This window comes from Nicotiana tabacum, mitochondrion (assembly GCF_000715075.1).
Source record: "Nicotiana tabacum mitochondrion, complete genome".
Taxonomy (NCBI): domain Eukaryota; kingdom Viridiplantae; phylum Streptophyta; class Magnoliopsida; order Solanales; family Solanaceae; genus Nicotiana; species Nicotiana tabacum.
Genome location: NC_006581.1, coordinates 265,001 through 282,104, shown reverse-complemented (window position 1 = coordinate 282,104; position 17,104 = coordinate 265,001). Strand labels below are relative to the sequence as shown.

At 45.5% G+C, this 17,104-nt stretch overlaps 5 protein-coding genes and 1 non-coding gene across 6 annotated transcripts, besides 2 other annotated features.

The window, feature by feature from the left end:
• Positions 1 to 757: part of a repeat region (repeat 3) that runs on past the window's edge.
• Positions 758 to 5,470: a repeat region (repeat 2).
• Positions 3,081 to 3,407, top strand: sdh3 (succinate dehydrogenase subunit 3). Its single transcript has one exon. The coding sequence runs from the start codon at positions 3,081 to 3,083 to the stop codon at positions 3,405 to 3,407; it is 327 nt and encodes a 108-aa protein (YP_173464.1).
• nad2 (NADH dehydrogenase subunit 2) lies at positions 5,167 to 5,558 on the top strand (one part of a trans-spliced gene, as the record gives it). Coding sequence (YP_173350.1) covers positions 5,167 to 5,558 — 392 coding nt within the window.
• Positions 5,559 to 6,658: 1,100 nt separating this feature from the next.
• On the bottom strand, positions 6,659 to 7,054 carry orf131b (hypothetical protein). Its single transcript has one exon. It carries the CDS (start codon positions 7,052 to 7,054, stop codon positions 6,659 to 6,661), a length of 396 nt encoding a protein of 131 aa, YP_173463.1.
• A 2,463-nt stretch (positions 7,055 to 9,517) lies between these two features.
• Positions 9,518 to 9,590, bottom strand: trnM(cau). The gene has a single exon. It is a non-coding gene; the product is annotated as a tRNA-Met (tRNA).
• Positions 9,591 to 12,050: 2,460 nt separating this feature from the next.
• orf131b (hypothetical protein) lies at positions 12,051 to 12,446 on the top strand. Its single transcript has one exon. It carries the CDS (start codon positions 12,051 to 12,053, stop codon positions 12,444 to 12,446), a length of 396 nt encoding a protein of 131 aa, YP_173462.1.
• A 2,948-nt stretch (positions 12,447 to 15,394) lies between these two features.
• On the top strand, positions 15,395 to 15,757 carry orf120b (hypothetical protein). The gene has a single exon. The coding sequence runs from the start codon at positions 15,395 to 15,397 to the stop codon at positions 15,755 to 15,757; it is 363 nt and encodes a 120-aa protein (YP_173461.1).
• The last annotated feature ends 1,347 nt before the right edge of the window (positions 15,758 to 17,104 follow it).

Genomic DNA, 17,104 nt, shown 5'->3' with positions numbered 1-17,104 from the left:
TCAGGACAGGAACCATCAGGTTTTATTATTTCTAATATCTCTTATTCATATATTACTAAAGGCTCACAACTTCGTTCCCTTAGGCTCATTTGTTCCAAACCTTAACTACCGCAGCTGATTTAGACCACTCACGGGGAACAGCAGAACGAAGCCTTTTCGCTAGCTGCTAAAACAGGGGTCGAAGGGTATAACCGATAAGCAGGAGCGCCCTCATCGATCTGTCACCCTCGTTTACCTTTACTTTAGATAACCACTCGCAGTGAAAAACTGGCTATGATCCCACAGGAGAAGATGCTCCCGAAGACACACACATGGAAACCTCATCTAATCATCCCAGATCACAGAATAGAAGAGATCTGGGTAAGGATGATGAAAGCGGGCCCCTCTAATGCAAACCGCGCGGGACCGTCCGCTAGCTCACAAGATTCCACTACAGTGGATCGGCCGGCTCGTAGGCTCTATAGACTCACTCTCTTCACAACGAGAGGAGTTTACTACACGTATGGCCTCCTTTAGCCTTGTCTTAAACGTTGGCTCCGTGGCCCAAAGTGCTCGTCTTTTTTTTCTCCCTGGAACTTTTGATCCCTTCCGCTCCGTTCGTTCCGAGCTCGCGAGCGAAGTTTTGGCATGTCAAGTCTCTTTTCTTTCAACTCCGCTTGGTGATCGCTCATGGCTAATATAGGTAGGTCCAGAGCTAGCTAGTGTTCAGAAGTCACTTAAGAGATTGAATATGGGTCCTATTAGAATAGGCTGTAGCCGCAAAGAGATATAGATTCGCATTGCGGGAAGGGAACCATAGCAGCTGATAAAGGCTGCTGGTGGAGCCGGAGAAGAACCGGGCGAAGGGCTGGGGCCTTAACTAAGTACTAAGTACTAAAGCTGCTGGAGCGACTTCCTTCGATTGGACCTGCCAATCGAATGAATCGTAATCTCGCTACTTCCCCTTTCTGTCCTAAGCGGGGGAGAAGGATTAAAAACCTTGTGTGAAGGAATATCAAAGTCGTTGACCAAACATCCGGTTTAAGGACAAATGGACAGTGAATCAACAGAATCGAGTTGTTTGCAGGATAAGGATTCGGCAGTCGAGACATCTATATTTATTTCATTAAGAAAGAGAGGAAAGGATGCAAGCAAGGAAGCGCTAACCTATACCTATACGACTGCTATTCTTATTGATATTGATCAATGCGGGCTAAGGACGTTGATACCTGAGCCCTCTTCCAGTCTTGTTTTCATGCTCCCCAGTCGAGATGCCAAAGAAGAAGGAAGATTGACCACCGTCGATTCCGTCATGCTTTTCATACTGAGGTCGAGGTTGTAGGCCCCCTGTGTGTACACTTCTTCCACATGGGGAAGGAAAGGAGCCCCTTTGCTTGCTTTTTGGGACATGTAAGACAGCCTAGCAGATCCTTTTGAATGTCCATCAAAGGCGAGGTGGGAAATGCCCCGCACGAACTATCTGATCAAGTTTTCTTTTTCCTATCACAGGCAGCTGGCAAAGCCGTGTTTGATCGTCGCGTACATGCTCCGTTACAGCTTCGTTCATGCGCCAATCAATTGACAGTGAAGCAGAGAAGGAAGAGTTTTGATCACCGTGTGGGTAGTCTCTATTAGGGTTTCCGTTTCATGTGCACTAAAAAGGAAGGAAGACTGGTGCGACTATAGTAATGCCAAGCATACGAGCAAAGGACTCTACCTACCCCATACTGACGAATGAAAGAAGCTCATCGCGGATGATAGGACAAGCGATAGCGGTTCCATTCTTGCTCTTCCTATTCCATACCATAAACAGACACCTTTGATTCATCGACATTGGCGCTAGAGGCTCTACCCCCACCCACCAGCCCTTTATGGAGTTAGCGGACCAAGAGCAAAAATTCCCCGATATAATAAAGAAAGTAAGAAGGGTTCCAAACCATTGAAACAGAAAGCACTAAAGACTGTTACGACGTGGCAGAAATGATCACCGTCAAGCACAAGATTCAAAGCTGGAATCTTCCTACTCTTGTTAGTTGGGACAGAGCATCCTATCTTGTTGATTCTCCTTTCCCACCGCCTCGAGCTCTCGCTTTCAGGGTGGATACGCAAGAAATTCACTATGAAAATTGACATGACACAATCCCTGAAGAGTATGATGTGCCCGGCCTTGCTTCTCTTGATCCCCACCCACCTCCCGTAGAGGCGGGTCAATATCAATATCTATACCAGAGATTGCTTTTAGCTTTATCTTTTCAGAGACAGGAGAATTCCTTCTGTACTTACAAGAATGCTACTTAGGGAGAAGAATCTCTTGACTCAGGAGCACCTGAATCTATTCTTTCTGTGTCCCACATCCGCCTATGTTAAAGCACTCCGCCAGGTCCGTACTAGAAAAGACTCGGTCAAGGTCAAAAGCACCTGCGGGTGACTTTTTGTCTTACGACACGGCATGGTAATTGATCGAGTGCGCTTTCCTTTCTCCTACTCCCACTTCGGGAAGGGAAGTGCTAAAGGGCGGGCATGCTCGACTGAAAGGAGAGGAAAGCTTCTTCACTTTCGGCACGGGCGCGGACTCCGCGATCTCTGGGTCGCCGAGGTTCCTTTTCTTCCGCCTCTTAAGATCCGCTATCTCTATGATTTGATCCTTCGCGTATCGGCCCCATACTTCTTTGATCTCCCTTTCTCCTGACGTAAGAAAGTGACACAGGCTTGGCCAGCTTTTTTCAAACTTGACGGTCAAGTTCCCTGCTACTTCCGTAAATACGCCTTGGATGAGCCTAACAGCCGTGTACCTGGAAGCACTTTTGTTTTCAACCGCCAGATGGTAAAGGAAGGCGCCATCCCTCCTTTCTCTCGCAATCACAATAGCCGTACAGTCGAATAGTTGAGTTAGACGGGGGATAAGGGTCGAACTATCAAAGAGGTCCGCTACCAAAGAATTAGGAGTTATAACATTCATAAAAGAAAGAAAAAACCAATATAGGAACTTCAACTAAGAAAGAATAAGAATAAGAAGAATTGCTTAAGTAAGGTAGTCGCTTCTTTTTTTCGGTATACCGCTCTGCGAGCAGAGCGAATGAACATAAATCTTTCTGAATATCATGAATATCCTTCGCCCCTTATCTCCTCATCTTCCTATTTATAAGCCACAGCTTACTTCGACGTTTTCAATTTCCCATAGAATCTCCGGAGCTTTCCTAGCCACTATAGTTTTCTTTTTTTATCTTCTTTGTCTGAAAATTGGTTTGATTTGCTTCACCTATGAGAATTTCTACCAATTCTTCTTTTATTCATCAAAGCTCATCCTAATCTCCGTCGAGATTACTGCCTTAGCCCTGTCCTATCATCTGTATAATGGAGTTCGTCATTTATTGACGGATTTTTCGGGATTTTTCTTTCTTAGAATTGGAAGAAAAAGATTGAAATGACTATTCCAAATTTCACCTATACCTTTCTTTGAGATTTCAACAAAAAATTTATCTTTTCTTATAAAATGTTTATTATTCGTTGATAGATCTAAAGCTTATGCCGTAGAAGCTGACATCAGGCTATTGGCCTTTTATCTGCATCTTCCCTCGTAGAGTGGCGTCTTTTATAAGAAAAGACTTTCTCAGTGGAACTAAAAAAAAAAAAAGAGTTTGAGCTCTTTTTTTTGGTTGACCTTTAGCCACGCGCGGCGGCTATGCGCATGTGTCCCAAAGTGACGTATATTTTTTGGTAATGGGTATACTCGAGAGAAAAGGTTTGGAATTCGACCTCCCCTTATACGCTCTAAAAAGGGGTCATGGACTCCTTTTTAGTTTAGGATCCCCTTTCTACATTCAATTTTTTATTGAGCCTGGTGTGGAATCACCATCATTACACATTCATTCTTGGTCTGGCTGCTGGTCTAGCGAGCCTTCCTAGCCGCCTAGAGTGCAGCCTGCCTGCTGAAGACCGTAACGTAAGTAACTCAGTGCTCCATACGGGGGAAATGAAAGCAGAATTCGTTCGGATCCTCCCACATGTTCAATCTTTTTTTAGCGGTTTCCCCAGAGATCTTTATCATTAATGCAACCTTCATTTTGCTCATTCATGGAGTTGTATTTAGTACCTCTAAGAAATATGATTATCCACCGTTAGTCAGTAATGTGGGTTGGCTTGGATTACTTAGTGTTGCGCGCCTAGGAGGGCAGCGCGCTTTGGGATGCGGAGGAGCTATTATCGTCCAGCTCCCTAACCTAAAGCGGCACCGGGTTTGGACCGCAGGGAACCGTAGCATGGGGGGACGTCTAATCCTTTTGCCGCCGCAAGGCTGGCTAATCGTACGCAGCAGGCTCGAATACCCCTGGTTCTGGAAGGCACATGAGTCCGAACGCTATGTTGAATGTGCGACCGAGACTACACTACGTAGGTACCTGTGCAGGTGAGGCGTCGGTCGGTCCTAGAAACGGCGGCAGCGGCGCGAGGAGTTAACGACCGGACGTGCTGCAACCTAGGGATCACCAGGCAGCTCTTTCGCTCTATAGGGATCGGGGGGGCATAGCACAATTCTTCTTGGAGGAGGGTTGTTTGCCCGGGTGACTGATCCTGCCATAATGTACTTCTACCTATTATAGCACCGGCAACCGAAGTCGAGCATACATACGACGATCTTCATGCGTGAATAGCCGGGAGGAAAGAAAGGGCGGTAGATGATAATGAGAAAGGGCGCCGCGTCTGGACGGGCGGAATGGATGAGCGAAAGGTGTCATGCCATGGAGTGGGGAATAGCCCTCGTCTCATGTAAGACAACTAAATGCACCTCGAGGTGCTGCCGAGGAACTGAGGGACCTTCTCGAGCACAGGATAGGTAATTGAGAGATAGAGCTAGCCTATTCGTTATGGGAAATCAATGCTCCGGGCCAAATAGAGCTTACCTACGGCACCTGGCTTTCTCCGGCGAGCTTTCTATCGTAAAGCCAAAGACGCCCCAAGACAAGGTACAACTGTTGGGAAGGGGACATGATCAATAGAACCTGGCTGGATCCGGGCTGGGATAGTGCCGCCCATTCTTAACCAGTTCCGAAAGGGTTCGCTCATGCTGGAGGGAGCATCCCCACTTAGTGATCGGTCCGCTAGTTCACGCAAATCCGAAGAAGTTATCACGGACGAGCCACATGCAGGGAAACTTGCACGTGTGGTTCTGGCCGGGCTTTCCTGAGGTATCTAATAACCTTGCTTCTGCTCGCCGCTGGCGCACCTCTCCTAACTATTGCCCATTTATTCTGGAATAATCTTTTTAGGAGGGACAATTTTACATATTTCTGCCAAATCCTTCTATTATTAAGTACGGCTGGTACCATTTCGATGTGTTTCAATTCTTTCGAACAAGAGAGGTTTGATGCTTTTGAATCCATTGTATTAATTCCACTTCCTACTCGCGGTATGCTCTTTATGATCTCGGCTTATGATTCAATTGCCATGTATTTAGCTATTGAGCCTCAAAGTTTATGTTTTTATGTGATCGCAGCATCAAAAAGAAAGTCTGAATTTTCTACGGAAGCCGGCTCGAAATATTTGATCTTAGGTGCATTTCCCTCTGGAATATTATTGTTTGGGTACGACCGGACAACTACCGATATCTATTAATATCTTTTCTTAGAATGTTCTTTAGAAATATATATCTATCTATCTATATCGTAAACTATCGGATCGGGTATTACTTAGATGTGAAACTTGCAGACCTCATAGGTTGTAATATTTTTCTTACGGGGGGAACGAAATAAAAGAATATATAGACTAGTAGAGACCCTCTATGTAGTTGTCTATCTAGGGCGATCGATCTACATCTTTCCCCATAGCCCTGGGGCTGTGTCTCGATCTCCTATGTGCGAAATATAAGGGACTAGTTCCTATAGAGATTCCCCTTGGTCTAATTCCACGCCTTATGACGAAAGGGGAGTCGGCGTGGCGTAAAGTGAAGATTGGGGGGAGTAGAAAAAATTCCCTTATGGGGTATTCCGAAGGTGTAACCTAGGCAACGAAAAAGGGGCCCGATACTTCAACTAGAGGAGCGACCAGTTGGTTCACCAAACCCCGACCCAGCGTCACACATTCTCCAGGTCCGAAGGGATCCAGTGCCCAACTACCGACTCCTCCCGGAATTGCGTTATCGGAGCCGAGCCAGGAATGGCCGTTAGTGGACACCCACCACTTTTCACCGGTTAGAGAGGCCCTCTTTAATACATTAAGAAAAGATGTTCACAGGGGCCAGAAAGACTCGGTCATAGGAATTTAGAACACCTACGTGCTGGTAAACGAAAACCACCTCGACCGGATCAGAGTAAACAAGAATGTCGAATCAGGCCGCCCTTTGCCTTGAAAGAATTCACACGCGGCCACCAGCTTTCCCAAAATAAGGGGAGATCTGCTGCTTACTGCTCACGGAAACATCCGACCTATACTATAGTCAAGTCGTTCGCCTATCTTTCTGATCTCCTTTCCTTCTATTCATCAGATTTTAGGCTTTGACCCAGTGAAAAATGGGGTTGATGGTGTTGGCTAAAAAAGGGGGAGAGAGGAGAGCCTTAGGGTACGCTCACTTCTGCATTTTTGTTTAGGTTCTCGAGATTCTCAATCGCTCTTTTTAGTGGGGAGGAATAGTATGTGAATGGCGGTTCTCAGACGAGGGAATCATTCCTCTCTAAATAAAAAGAAGCTAGAATCTTTCTATTGATAGAGCTTTCACGTCTGCGCATAGAATCGTTTTTTGCCCTTCCATTCTGTTCTTACGGTAGTTGGGTCGGAATCCGTGTGATGGTTCGAAAGTCGTTTCAAATATTCTTCGCATCCCCAGAGAGATAGATTGTTGCCATTGTGCCTTGGTCGTCAAAAGGGGCACGAACAGCCTTAAAGTACTGTTCCATGTCCCAGAGGTCTTCGAGCCTTGGCATTTCGAATCCCGTTGAATGGCTGTGGTTCCGGGACTCAAGTCTGGAGTCGCCAGGTGAGACATTCGGTTCACGAACCGGAAACCTATCTCCACAGCAAGCTCCTCAATTTGACCCGGTCCGTCACGCTTTGGACATCGCCACCGGGATCGTTGAGGCCCCATGAAGACGGCTCTACTTCACTGGGAAGACGCGGTACTCATTAGCGAGCGTCTGGTGACCAACGATTCCGGATTCCCCTGCCTTTCTGCCATAGTCTACACTTGTCCGTCCAAATGGTCGACCTTGCCATCAAGTTGGGTCACTCGATCCTTGAGTGTTTCCTTAACAACAGCCGCCGCTGACAGCACTCCACTGCTATCGTCATGTACATGGTACAACAAGAAGAGAATTAGCAGAAATCGAAAGGTTTTTACCCAAAACTCCGCTCTGATACCTCCTAAAGCGAAATAGGCACGCGCACGGGTAGAGAGTCTGCCTGAGTCGTGCGGCCCCAGGTAACGCCTAGTTTAGTGTAGCACCTGGGTTCCGCCTTCTCCTTGCCTTGCCGAGTTTTGCTTCTGATCTCTCTCTGAGTCTCTAGTTCGTTACCTTCTACTACCGATCTTCTCCCTCTGCTGCTACTGGAGCTACTGGATATCGACCTAAGAGATACTAGACCAGGTGCGAGAGGAAGGGATGCTGCTATTGATGGACCGGTGCTACCTCTGGATCTAAGAATCATGGAAGACGTAATTGAAATATGCACCTGGAATTAAATCACATTGGTATAAAGAGCCGGAAAGGAAAAAGAGGAGGAAAGAAGCAAGGGACTGAGCGACGAAGCGAGGTTTGGAACCCTTCAATTACAAAGTGGAAGATGCCTCTCACAATGGGTAGGATTACTGCATTTCTTATATTTGACTCTTCTATTTGATAATATATATAGGGAGTTGGGGCAGGTTGAAGGGGAGGGGAAGTCAATTTAAACATAGTGCCACCATAACCCTAAGAAAACGAGATTGGGTTTGTGTGTGTAGACTATCCTTGGAAGTGTCTATTCTACCAAACCACGGGACGCAGCCGTAGATCGAGCCCTGGAAGTCCTCTCCTCGCGGCTCCCTGCGTTGATATTCGAGGAAGTTGCTCTCGACACGAGGGATATACAAGAAAGACCTGCTCTAGATCCCCAAGTCTCCATGGTCGTTCTTTTTAACATCTCTTTCTATTCTTATAATGTAATGCTATCAGTCACCTCGTACTACCCCCCATTGCGCATCCTGTGTAACATCAAGGAAAGGGAAGGCTCATACTACCGCGGCGGGAGGTCGTCTCCCAACACATTCCCCCTATAGTTGATCTGCCACAGATTGAGGCATATCCTTTGGAGATGGTCACGTCAGCGGCGGCAAGTGGATCATTCATGCGCAGACTTAACTGAAAAAGAAAGATTCCCTTTTGTTACCGACCTTCTTCCCTTGACTGGTGTTTTAGGTCTTCTTATCCAAGAGGACACTTTAATCTTGCTTTAGAGGCCCGAATGCTTATCATTCTTGCCTTCTAAACTTCTTTATATCGAGGGATGAGGAACCATATTATCCTGCATTCCTTAAACCTATGTAGTGAGTCGTGTAGGTGGCGTGTTTAAATTAGGACCATACATTGGGATTCTTTTCTCCTCATCGCTAGCCAGTCGGGATGCTATCTCTCTTCTCCTTCGTCACTCAACCATCAAAATATGGTATATAATTAACAAACTCTTTTTTTGATATTTACTTAAAACTATACTGAACCACCTATCTATTCGTTTTTTGGCGCTGTCCCGACACTGATGAGCATCACTTAGGCCTTCATTCATGATACTCTGCTAGGATCTGCAGCGCTTCAGTAGGCCCTAGGCACTGATGTGAGGTTAAAGTTTTAACCAATGCAACATACTATCCATAAACATTGTACTCCCATAATATAATAAGGCAAGAAAGCGGAAAATGAAAAAAAAGTAAAATGGAAAAAGTGCCCCCTTTTGATTAGCCTGTTTCCAAGAGGGAGAAGGTCTTATGGCAATCTCAGGCATACTCAAAATCGGTTATTTGGCCTGATCGAGCAACCTATGAACAGTTGTCGCCTACATAACCTACCTCCCAGACCAAGGGAAGAAGGTATCAGATCACTTTTGAGAGCCCTTTTGTTAAACCAGTTCCTTTACTCTTTTTGAATGAATTACAGTCAGTAAAGTAATCTGGTGGAAGGGGTCCATAGAAAGAAAATTGGCTTCTTTTTCTTTTTTATATTTTTTGAATAGAGAAAGAGTCGAAACTAAGGGTACGCTCTCTAGAAGATTTGCTCGGAGCTTTTTTTTTAACTTGGTCGCCTGGTATCTTGAAACCTCTTTGCTTGCGGGGGCAGGAGTGGAAAGAGCGCTTCGCGAAAGAATCGTGTGGCGCGGTGAAAGGTTTCCCGTTGGGGTTTCCGACCCTCCAGGTCTCCACCTACTTGTGGAATAGGGGGGGTTCCTTGATATTAAGGTGTCAAGGCGGTCGAAGAAGGCCACAGGTGGAAGCAACCGATGCTTTGATCATTCAATTGACTCCTTGCTGCCAGTCCGTGCTTGCTGTCATGCTGGCAAAAGCAGGGGTTTCGGTCGGTTTTACCTACTATTGGATTTGAACCAATGACTCTCGCCGTATGAAAGCGATACTCTAACCGCTGAGTCAAGTAGGTCAAGCTGAGTCAAGTCACCCTATAAGAGAAAGCCGCGCAACCAAAGTAGCCCTTACTATACAAGGGGGGCGGAGCGCTAAGAAAGAGAAAGCGTTATCACTATACGAAATGAAGCAGCGGCTAGCACGCTAAGCTAAGATCAACCAATGTTCGAACGCGGAGCCTTTCTTTCTCGGTCGTCTGTCTTAATAAGTGGATTCCGATTCATGCAGTCGTTCTCTGCTGCATTGGTCTTTTCACTCCCCACTCTCCACCATAACAAAATGTTTCCACTATATCTCAGGAGTAGTCAAAGGAAGTACGGCGGGTCCGAGTAGGAAGAAATTTACTAAGAAGTAGGGCATACAACAATGGATCAATTCATTCAACAAGATCTGTTCGGATCAGACCAGGATGAATGGGATTGGTCTGACCTCTCGCTCGGATGTAAGACTCCCGCCGCTGACAGATGTCCCATGCCACCTTTCGTGAACAGCTATGCCCGAGAATGAATTGTGATATAGCGCCGAATAAGCCACTGCTCTATTCCCGACTCGAAATCCATAAAGGACTTTAAGGGAGATAAAATAGGGGGCCCTATACCATACATCCTGCTGCCTTGGGACGACTGCACGTTACATCATAGCAGCACGACCAAATGGAGGTGGAAAGCCCTTGTATAGGTTGGGCGCTAGCTAGCGCCTTCCTTATACTAATATAAAATGTTGGGCCTTCCCCTTATTTATTAGTATTAGGCAAGTTGCTCGAGGACTTCTACTGGGAATGAAAGTTCCCTATTATAGGATCCCTAGTAAAGCCAATTTAATGATGGCCGCTTATCTGAGTAAGAAGACGATGGCTCCTATTATTGGTGAGCGATCTCCTCTACACGTTATCTTTGGGCGTTTTACTCTCTTTCAAAGAGATGACTATTCAAACCTCAGAGTATTCGGATGCACGTGCTTTGTTAAAATGCCATCTCCTGCACAAGACAAACTGAGCCCTACATCTCACTCTATGTGTTTTCTTGAGTGAGGTTGGGGTACCCCTCTCTCAAAAGGGCTACAAGTGTTAATGATCCTTCTACACGACGATTCCACCTTTCTCGACATGTCACCTTTTTCGAACATGTGCCTTACTACGGAGCTCGGGGCTTTTAGATTCCCTGTGATGGTGGGCCATTATGTTCCCTTGTCTCCCCTTAGAGGGGAGGGGTGGAACTATTGAGGAGTTTATGTGAGACAGCATCAGAATTCTCCGATTTAATAGAGTCAGCAAGATCCGGGTGACCAGAGTGATCAGCAGCTTGATCAGCTTAAGGGGAAGTTTCGCAGGTTTGTGAAGACAGATTCTCGTCACTCAGTTTTCAGAGCTGAGCCAACTGATTCAGTGGTCTCCCTCTCTCCCTATACTTCGAACCAAGACTCTTCTTCAGACTTAGGTTCTCTAGCTTCTATTCTCGGGGTACGTAGATCCACCCGTCTTCGTTTTCCTATTCATAGGTTTGTATCAACTAAGTCTCTGTCTACTTCCCACGAGTCTTTTTTGCAATTTCATCCATCTTTTTTAACCTGATACCTTTGCAGAGGCCATATCTCAACCCTGCTGGCAGCTCTATGCAGAAAGAGATCGTAGCACTAGAATGGTTTGCTACTTGGGATTGAGTCTCTCTTCCTCTAGGGAAATCAATAGTGGGCTACAAGTGGGTCTATAAAGTCAACAAAAAGCTGATGGAGCTGTTGAGGGGTTGAAGGCTAGATTGGTGGCCAAAGGATACACACAAGAGTATTGAGTCGAACCCCTTTAGAGATAGGGGAAAGATTTGCCCCAGCTTGGCGAATCGCATCCCCGCGCAACGAATTGCATTGCCAACCTCCTGATTGTCTTCTTATCATTTTCCGTTGCATGTTTGGGATACGTTTGGTGTTCAATATATTCCCTGATGTCAGTAAACCATGGTTTACCGTTGGGTGCCCTTTCAATGGCCAAAAGATCACTATTGAACATGCCGGGAGTCAACTCAAAAATTTCAATTAGGTTGCAATACACCGGGCTGCTTCTTTGTTCTATCATGATTGGGCGGACTTTCCCTCAGGAATGTTTATCATGGAGGCCAGTGTTGCCAATGCATCCGCGAACTTCTTTTTTCTCTGGGTAGTGGAGAGAAACTGATTTTCTTGAATTGCTCAGTGAGCTTTTCAAGATAAGCATGGTATGTCAAAAGTTTTTCATATTTTGTTTTTAATTTCTTTTGAGTTTGGCAGATGATAAGCGTCGAATCCCTAAATACTTCGATTTCTTATATTCCCAGGGTCAAGGCAGTCTTTAATCCATGGATACATGCTTCATCTTCTGTGGTATTCTTAGTTCCTTAAAAGTTCCGCTTAATGGCAATGGGGGTGTGCGATTCATCAGGTGCAATCAGCAATGCCCCTACTCCGTACCCATTTTGATTAGTCGTGCCATCAAAGTCAAATTTCCATGCCCTCCTCTTCTGTGACAGCTATTTCCTCGTCTGGGAAGCAATCCTTAAACTCATGTTCCTCCTTGATAGGGTGCAAGGTGTTCTGCTATCGCCCTTCCTTTTTGGTTACATACGTGATGTCGAATTCAGACAGAAGCAGTAACCATCTTGCGGTCCTTCCCGTTACGTTAAGGCGGGTTTCTCGAACAAAGACTTTTTTTGTAGGTCCATGGAAGCTATTAAATGTACTGGGTAAGACAGCATGTAATGCCTCAATTTCCGCCTTACCCAAACCAAAGCCAAGCAGGTTTTCTCCAAATTGGTATACCTGGTCTTGTAGTCAGTCATTTTCTTACGTTGGTAGTATATGGCCCTTTACTTCCGTCTGTCTTCATCGTATTAAGCCAACATAGACCCCATAGTGGTTTCGGTGACTGATAGGTATAGTAATAAAGGCTTCCTGGCGTTGTAGGCACTAGAATGGAGTCCTTTATTTTGTCAAAAGCTTTCTGGCGGGCTTCATCCCATTTTCCTGCTAAATTTTGATTTATAAATTTGTGTATCGGCTCGCAAGTGGTTATACAAGAGAAAGTCAAAGTCTGATGGGACTATTGATCGCTACAAGGCTCGCGTGGTAGCCAAAGGCTACAACCAGCAATAGGGTATAGACTATGATGAGACATTCAGTCCAGTTATCAAGATGGCATCAAGGGCGATTAGGTGTGACTTGCTTGATAAGGGAAAGAGAAGACGTCCCTCAAAGCCCCATTAACGCAAAAGAAGTCGATTCCTACGTTTTTAAATTACCAGAAGCTCTTAGCTACTCAGCTATACTATAGGCTCTAAAGGCATTACTTGACTGAAAGAGTGCTTATATTATGGGGGCTTCCCTTTCCAACATCTGACTTATATACAGGTCAACATCGACTTAAGAAGCACGAAAAAAAAAAGTAGCTACCTCGGGAGAGGGATGAGAGTAGTCTTTTTCCAATAGGCTAGCTGCCTATTGCAGGAGTTCCTGACCTGAAAGGACACCAGCAAGCTGCTACTGAATGTGAACAAAGTCAAGGAGATGGCGATTGACATTGAATTCCCTCTTCTGGTTTTAATATGAATTGACTCCGCTTTGGTCACTAGCTCCGTAGGTCCCTAAGCAACTTCTCTCGTCACTAGTCACTATGGCCGAAGGTTAGCAAGCCTGCTCCCAGGTCAGCAGCGAGGTCAGCTCCATCTCCTCTTTCCTTTGTCTTTGTCTACTGTTCATCCTTGACCTTCTTTCCGAACTCGTTAACACCGGAACACCCGCCATGAAGGTCACTCAAAGTAACCTACTCGAGCTTCGCCCTTTGTATTGTACCGCCTGGAAAGAGGTTCGCTAGCCTTTTTCTTTCCCTGCACCTAAAAGTTGCCTTAGTTCCCTTTTTAAAAAAAAAAAGACCTAAGCTTGAAGTCAAGGCTTCTATGCTGCTCGATCTTTCTTGACGAAGAGAATGGCATACTTAGGTCTCAGGATGAGATTCTGAAAGAGTAACCGCAATATCAGAAGAAATTCTTCCTTGATTCCTTTGACCTGAGACTGCTACTTGTATTTCCTTTACTACTCTTTCTCTCTCCTCAGTTGCTTCTTGAGCCAACAAAGTTTTTGCTTGTCTTTCCTTGCTACTTTCAATCAATCAGAAAAGGAGGATTGAGCAGTGGCTTGGGAAATAAGACAACACTTGATGGGAATTGAGGAGTAGTAAGGAATGATAAAGAGTGAAATTCAGTCACCCTCTCCGCTTTCTTTTCTTGAGAAGAATGCTCTGGTCTGGCATAAATGCCACTAGGTCATCTATGATTTGCATCTGCAAGAATGAAGGACAGAAGATTGGAAAACTAAAAAGAAAGCCAGGGCGTCCGGTGGATGAAGTCTACCTTTGTAATGTCAGGCTGAAAAAGGGGGGATAGCACTAGAGAGTCGGGAACTTTCACTGCAACTGAAGAGGCTCACACCTTACATCAAACTAACCTATCAACAGAAAGAACCGAGGTTGATTTCTTTGCAATAGGGAATGCAGTTGAAATAGAGATTCGCTTGAAAAGAGAGCAGTACTACAAGAAAGCTGTAAGACAGAAATAAGTCGATTGCTGCCATTCCGGAAATCAGAGTTTAGAAGTCTTTCGTCCGGGAGATATAGCTCCTCAGCGCATACATACAGAGATCCTGTGATTTGATCTGTACTAGAGACGGGAAGAACCAGAGGAAGACTCCATAGCTGATAGAACCAAGGACAAGGTCTGGACTGACGAGAAAGTGAAAAGTGATCTGCACTATAGCTTCTCCCATTCCATTCCTTATTGTTGCTTTTAGTGCTTAGATAAGTTTGTTTGTTTTGTAGCACGGGGGGATAGAAAGTGCTTTTTCCCGCAGTAGGGTAGGGAGAGATTCTTTCTCTTTACTAGAGCCAAGACTGTACGAGGAGAGAAAGACTTAAGTCGACTCAAGTGGAAATAATCAGACTGCTTCCATACCTTATCTCAGGTTACCCCTTAGTGCGGGTATGGGGCACTTCGTCAGCAGTGGTTCGTTTAGCAAGCAGTCTTATTGCTTGAAAGCACACACAGCACACAGTAGGAGAGTTCGAGTGTGAAAGCAGTGTACTCATGCCCCTGAGATAAGGTATGCTTTTAGTGCCTTATCTAACTATAAGAGCAGGAGCAGCAAGCACTTACTTTCTTTAAGACGCTAACTTCCACAGCAGCTAAGAATTATCTCAGGTTTTCCGTTAGTGCGCTCCGGAAAGAAGGAGCAAAGGCGAAAAAGCTCAAGTGATTTTCCCTTGACTACTGTCAGGCCAGGGAAGATAACTGCATAACCTAGGGAATACAACTCCATAAGAGCGAGAAAGTACGGGGATAGAAAGAATCACACGATTCCCTATCGTGATAGAAGCAACAATAGGATAGGAGTGCACAGGTTCGCAACTGGACTCTTCTCTGACTAGAAGAGCTGCGCCTAAGACTCTGAAGCGAAGGGAGGTGGTCCCGAGCCTTGCCTATATGGCTATATAGCGTCAGCGTTGTTTGCAAGTCACGTCAGTGCAGGCGCAGCGTAGCGTCATGGTAGCGTTAGCTATGCTCGACTAACAGGATGAGTCATGTGATTGACCTGACATTTTATTGAGATGAACTTCGAGCTGCTGAACCGACAACGTGTTTTTCTGCTTGTTTTGGAAGCTTGAAACGACAGACAAGTGGTGACTATGAGACGGCCTTGCTACTGAGCTTCTTGTCTTCCATCTTTCTTTATTGTGGGGTCCGCGCAACAAGAACAAGAGCGCTTCCTCTTTCTTTTTCTTTGCCACCATGAGACCGGAAATCAATGCTTTCGCGCGAAGTCCTTGTCACTGTGGAAAACTGGTACTTTCCTATAGTTGATCAAGGCTGCTTGAACTTTCAAACCTGGTCAGGTCTTGGAATCGGGCTAGGAGCAGCTATTGAATCTGGTGATGGCGGTGTGATAATGCCAGTCGAAAGGGAAAGAAAGGGTAAGACTTTGGTCAGGCAATTGTTGCAGTTTCTCATTCCGCAGATCATCCAATCCTTCTTCTTGAGCCTTTTAGAGGGCTTTCGGATAGTTCGGTACCGGCTATCGGTAAAGGAAGCATATGCCTCTAACTCAGTTCATTCCCTATATGGTAATGGTAGGTACGCCGGTACCCCTTTTTTGGTTCAACCAAGGTAGGCTCGTGCCCGGGTTCACTCGTGAAAGGAAGGTTCTAGCGGTAAAGTAAAGAAAATCCTCCCTTCTTGCTTCCTTAGGGTACGCCCCCTATCGCCTTTCATTCGGAAAAGGAATTATCTGCACTGGCTTCAGTTAGCCGTGAAGTACGCTGATACCCCGGTTGTCTATAAATCGTCACAATAAAGTGTGATAACCTTAAATTCTCTCTGTACTTTGTTTCAAATAAGCGCCTTGAAGCTAGCTAATCCAGCCAGCAAGCCATAAAAGAAAGGGGAAAATTAGTAAAGGTGCCCTGCGCGAAACTAACTCTTCTAAAACCTGAAATGGGGAAGGAGAAAGAAAGGAAGGACTAGCTATTCGATTGATTTACTTTTTATTACCCCGTCTGCTCTCTTGTTCATATATTGGTTTTTAGATTTGATTCCCCGTATGCTCTAGTATAGAGAAAGGTAGACTTCTTTTCTCTATACTAGTAAGAGAGATTGAACCTGCAAGCGCTAACCTAACAGAAAAAAACCTCCTCTAGGGAAATGGCCCCGATGCGTGTAATAGAGAATAGGCATGCTTGGCTTACTTGAATCTGCGTTGGGGATGGGATTGCCTACCTGTCTAGTTAGCTTGAATGAAAGCGTAAGGCAAGCCCAAGGGCTAGTAGTAAGGCATTGGGGATCGTAGACCACTAAGGAGAGAGGCCAGTCTTCCTACTCAGCATAGGACTTAGCTGGGAAGAGACTTTCTTCTTCTCCCCCTGTCGATCTGGGAGCAGCCTTGTCTTTTCCTTTGTACTATTTTTAGTTGATAAAGAATAAGCTCTGGAAGCGGATAGGCCGATGGTAGGGAAGGCTAGCACACATCATTTCTCTAAGAATAAGTGAGTTTCACGACGAGTCCAGCTCGTAGTGACCCTAAGACTGTGTTATGGCGAACTGGGAATGCCTTCCAAGTCTATAGTCTTATAAAAGTAGTAATGCCGCATTCCCTCTTCAGTTATCGTGAAATTTCTCAGGGCTCTTCTCTATGAAGAATGCCTCCTCGTTCTTCGTCCATTCCCGTTCGATGGAGAAAGAACTTCTTTCGGGTGTTCGGTCAGGCTTGCTTAGGCCGAGTAAGCAACTGAAGAAATTTCGTATACAGGTTTTCAGTATTAGAAAGGTCTGGGTGATTGCAGTATATTTTGGCCTGTAGTTAGCTCCGCTTAAGGTAGTGAAGTGAGCCATTAGCTCAGATTCCGCATCTAAATCATTAGCTCAGCTAAGGAATCAAGCACCCAATCCGATAAGAGCATCAAATACGAATCACGTCCGAGACGGGAGAAATAGCATAGTAGTAAAGAAAGCGCATAAACCC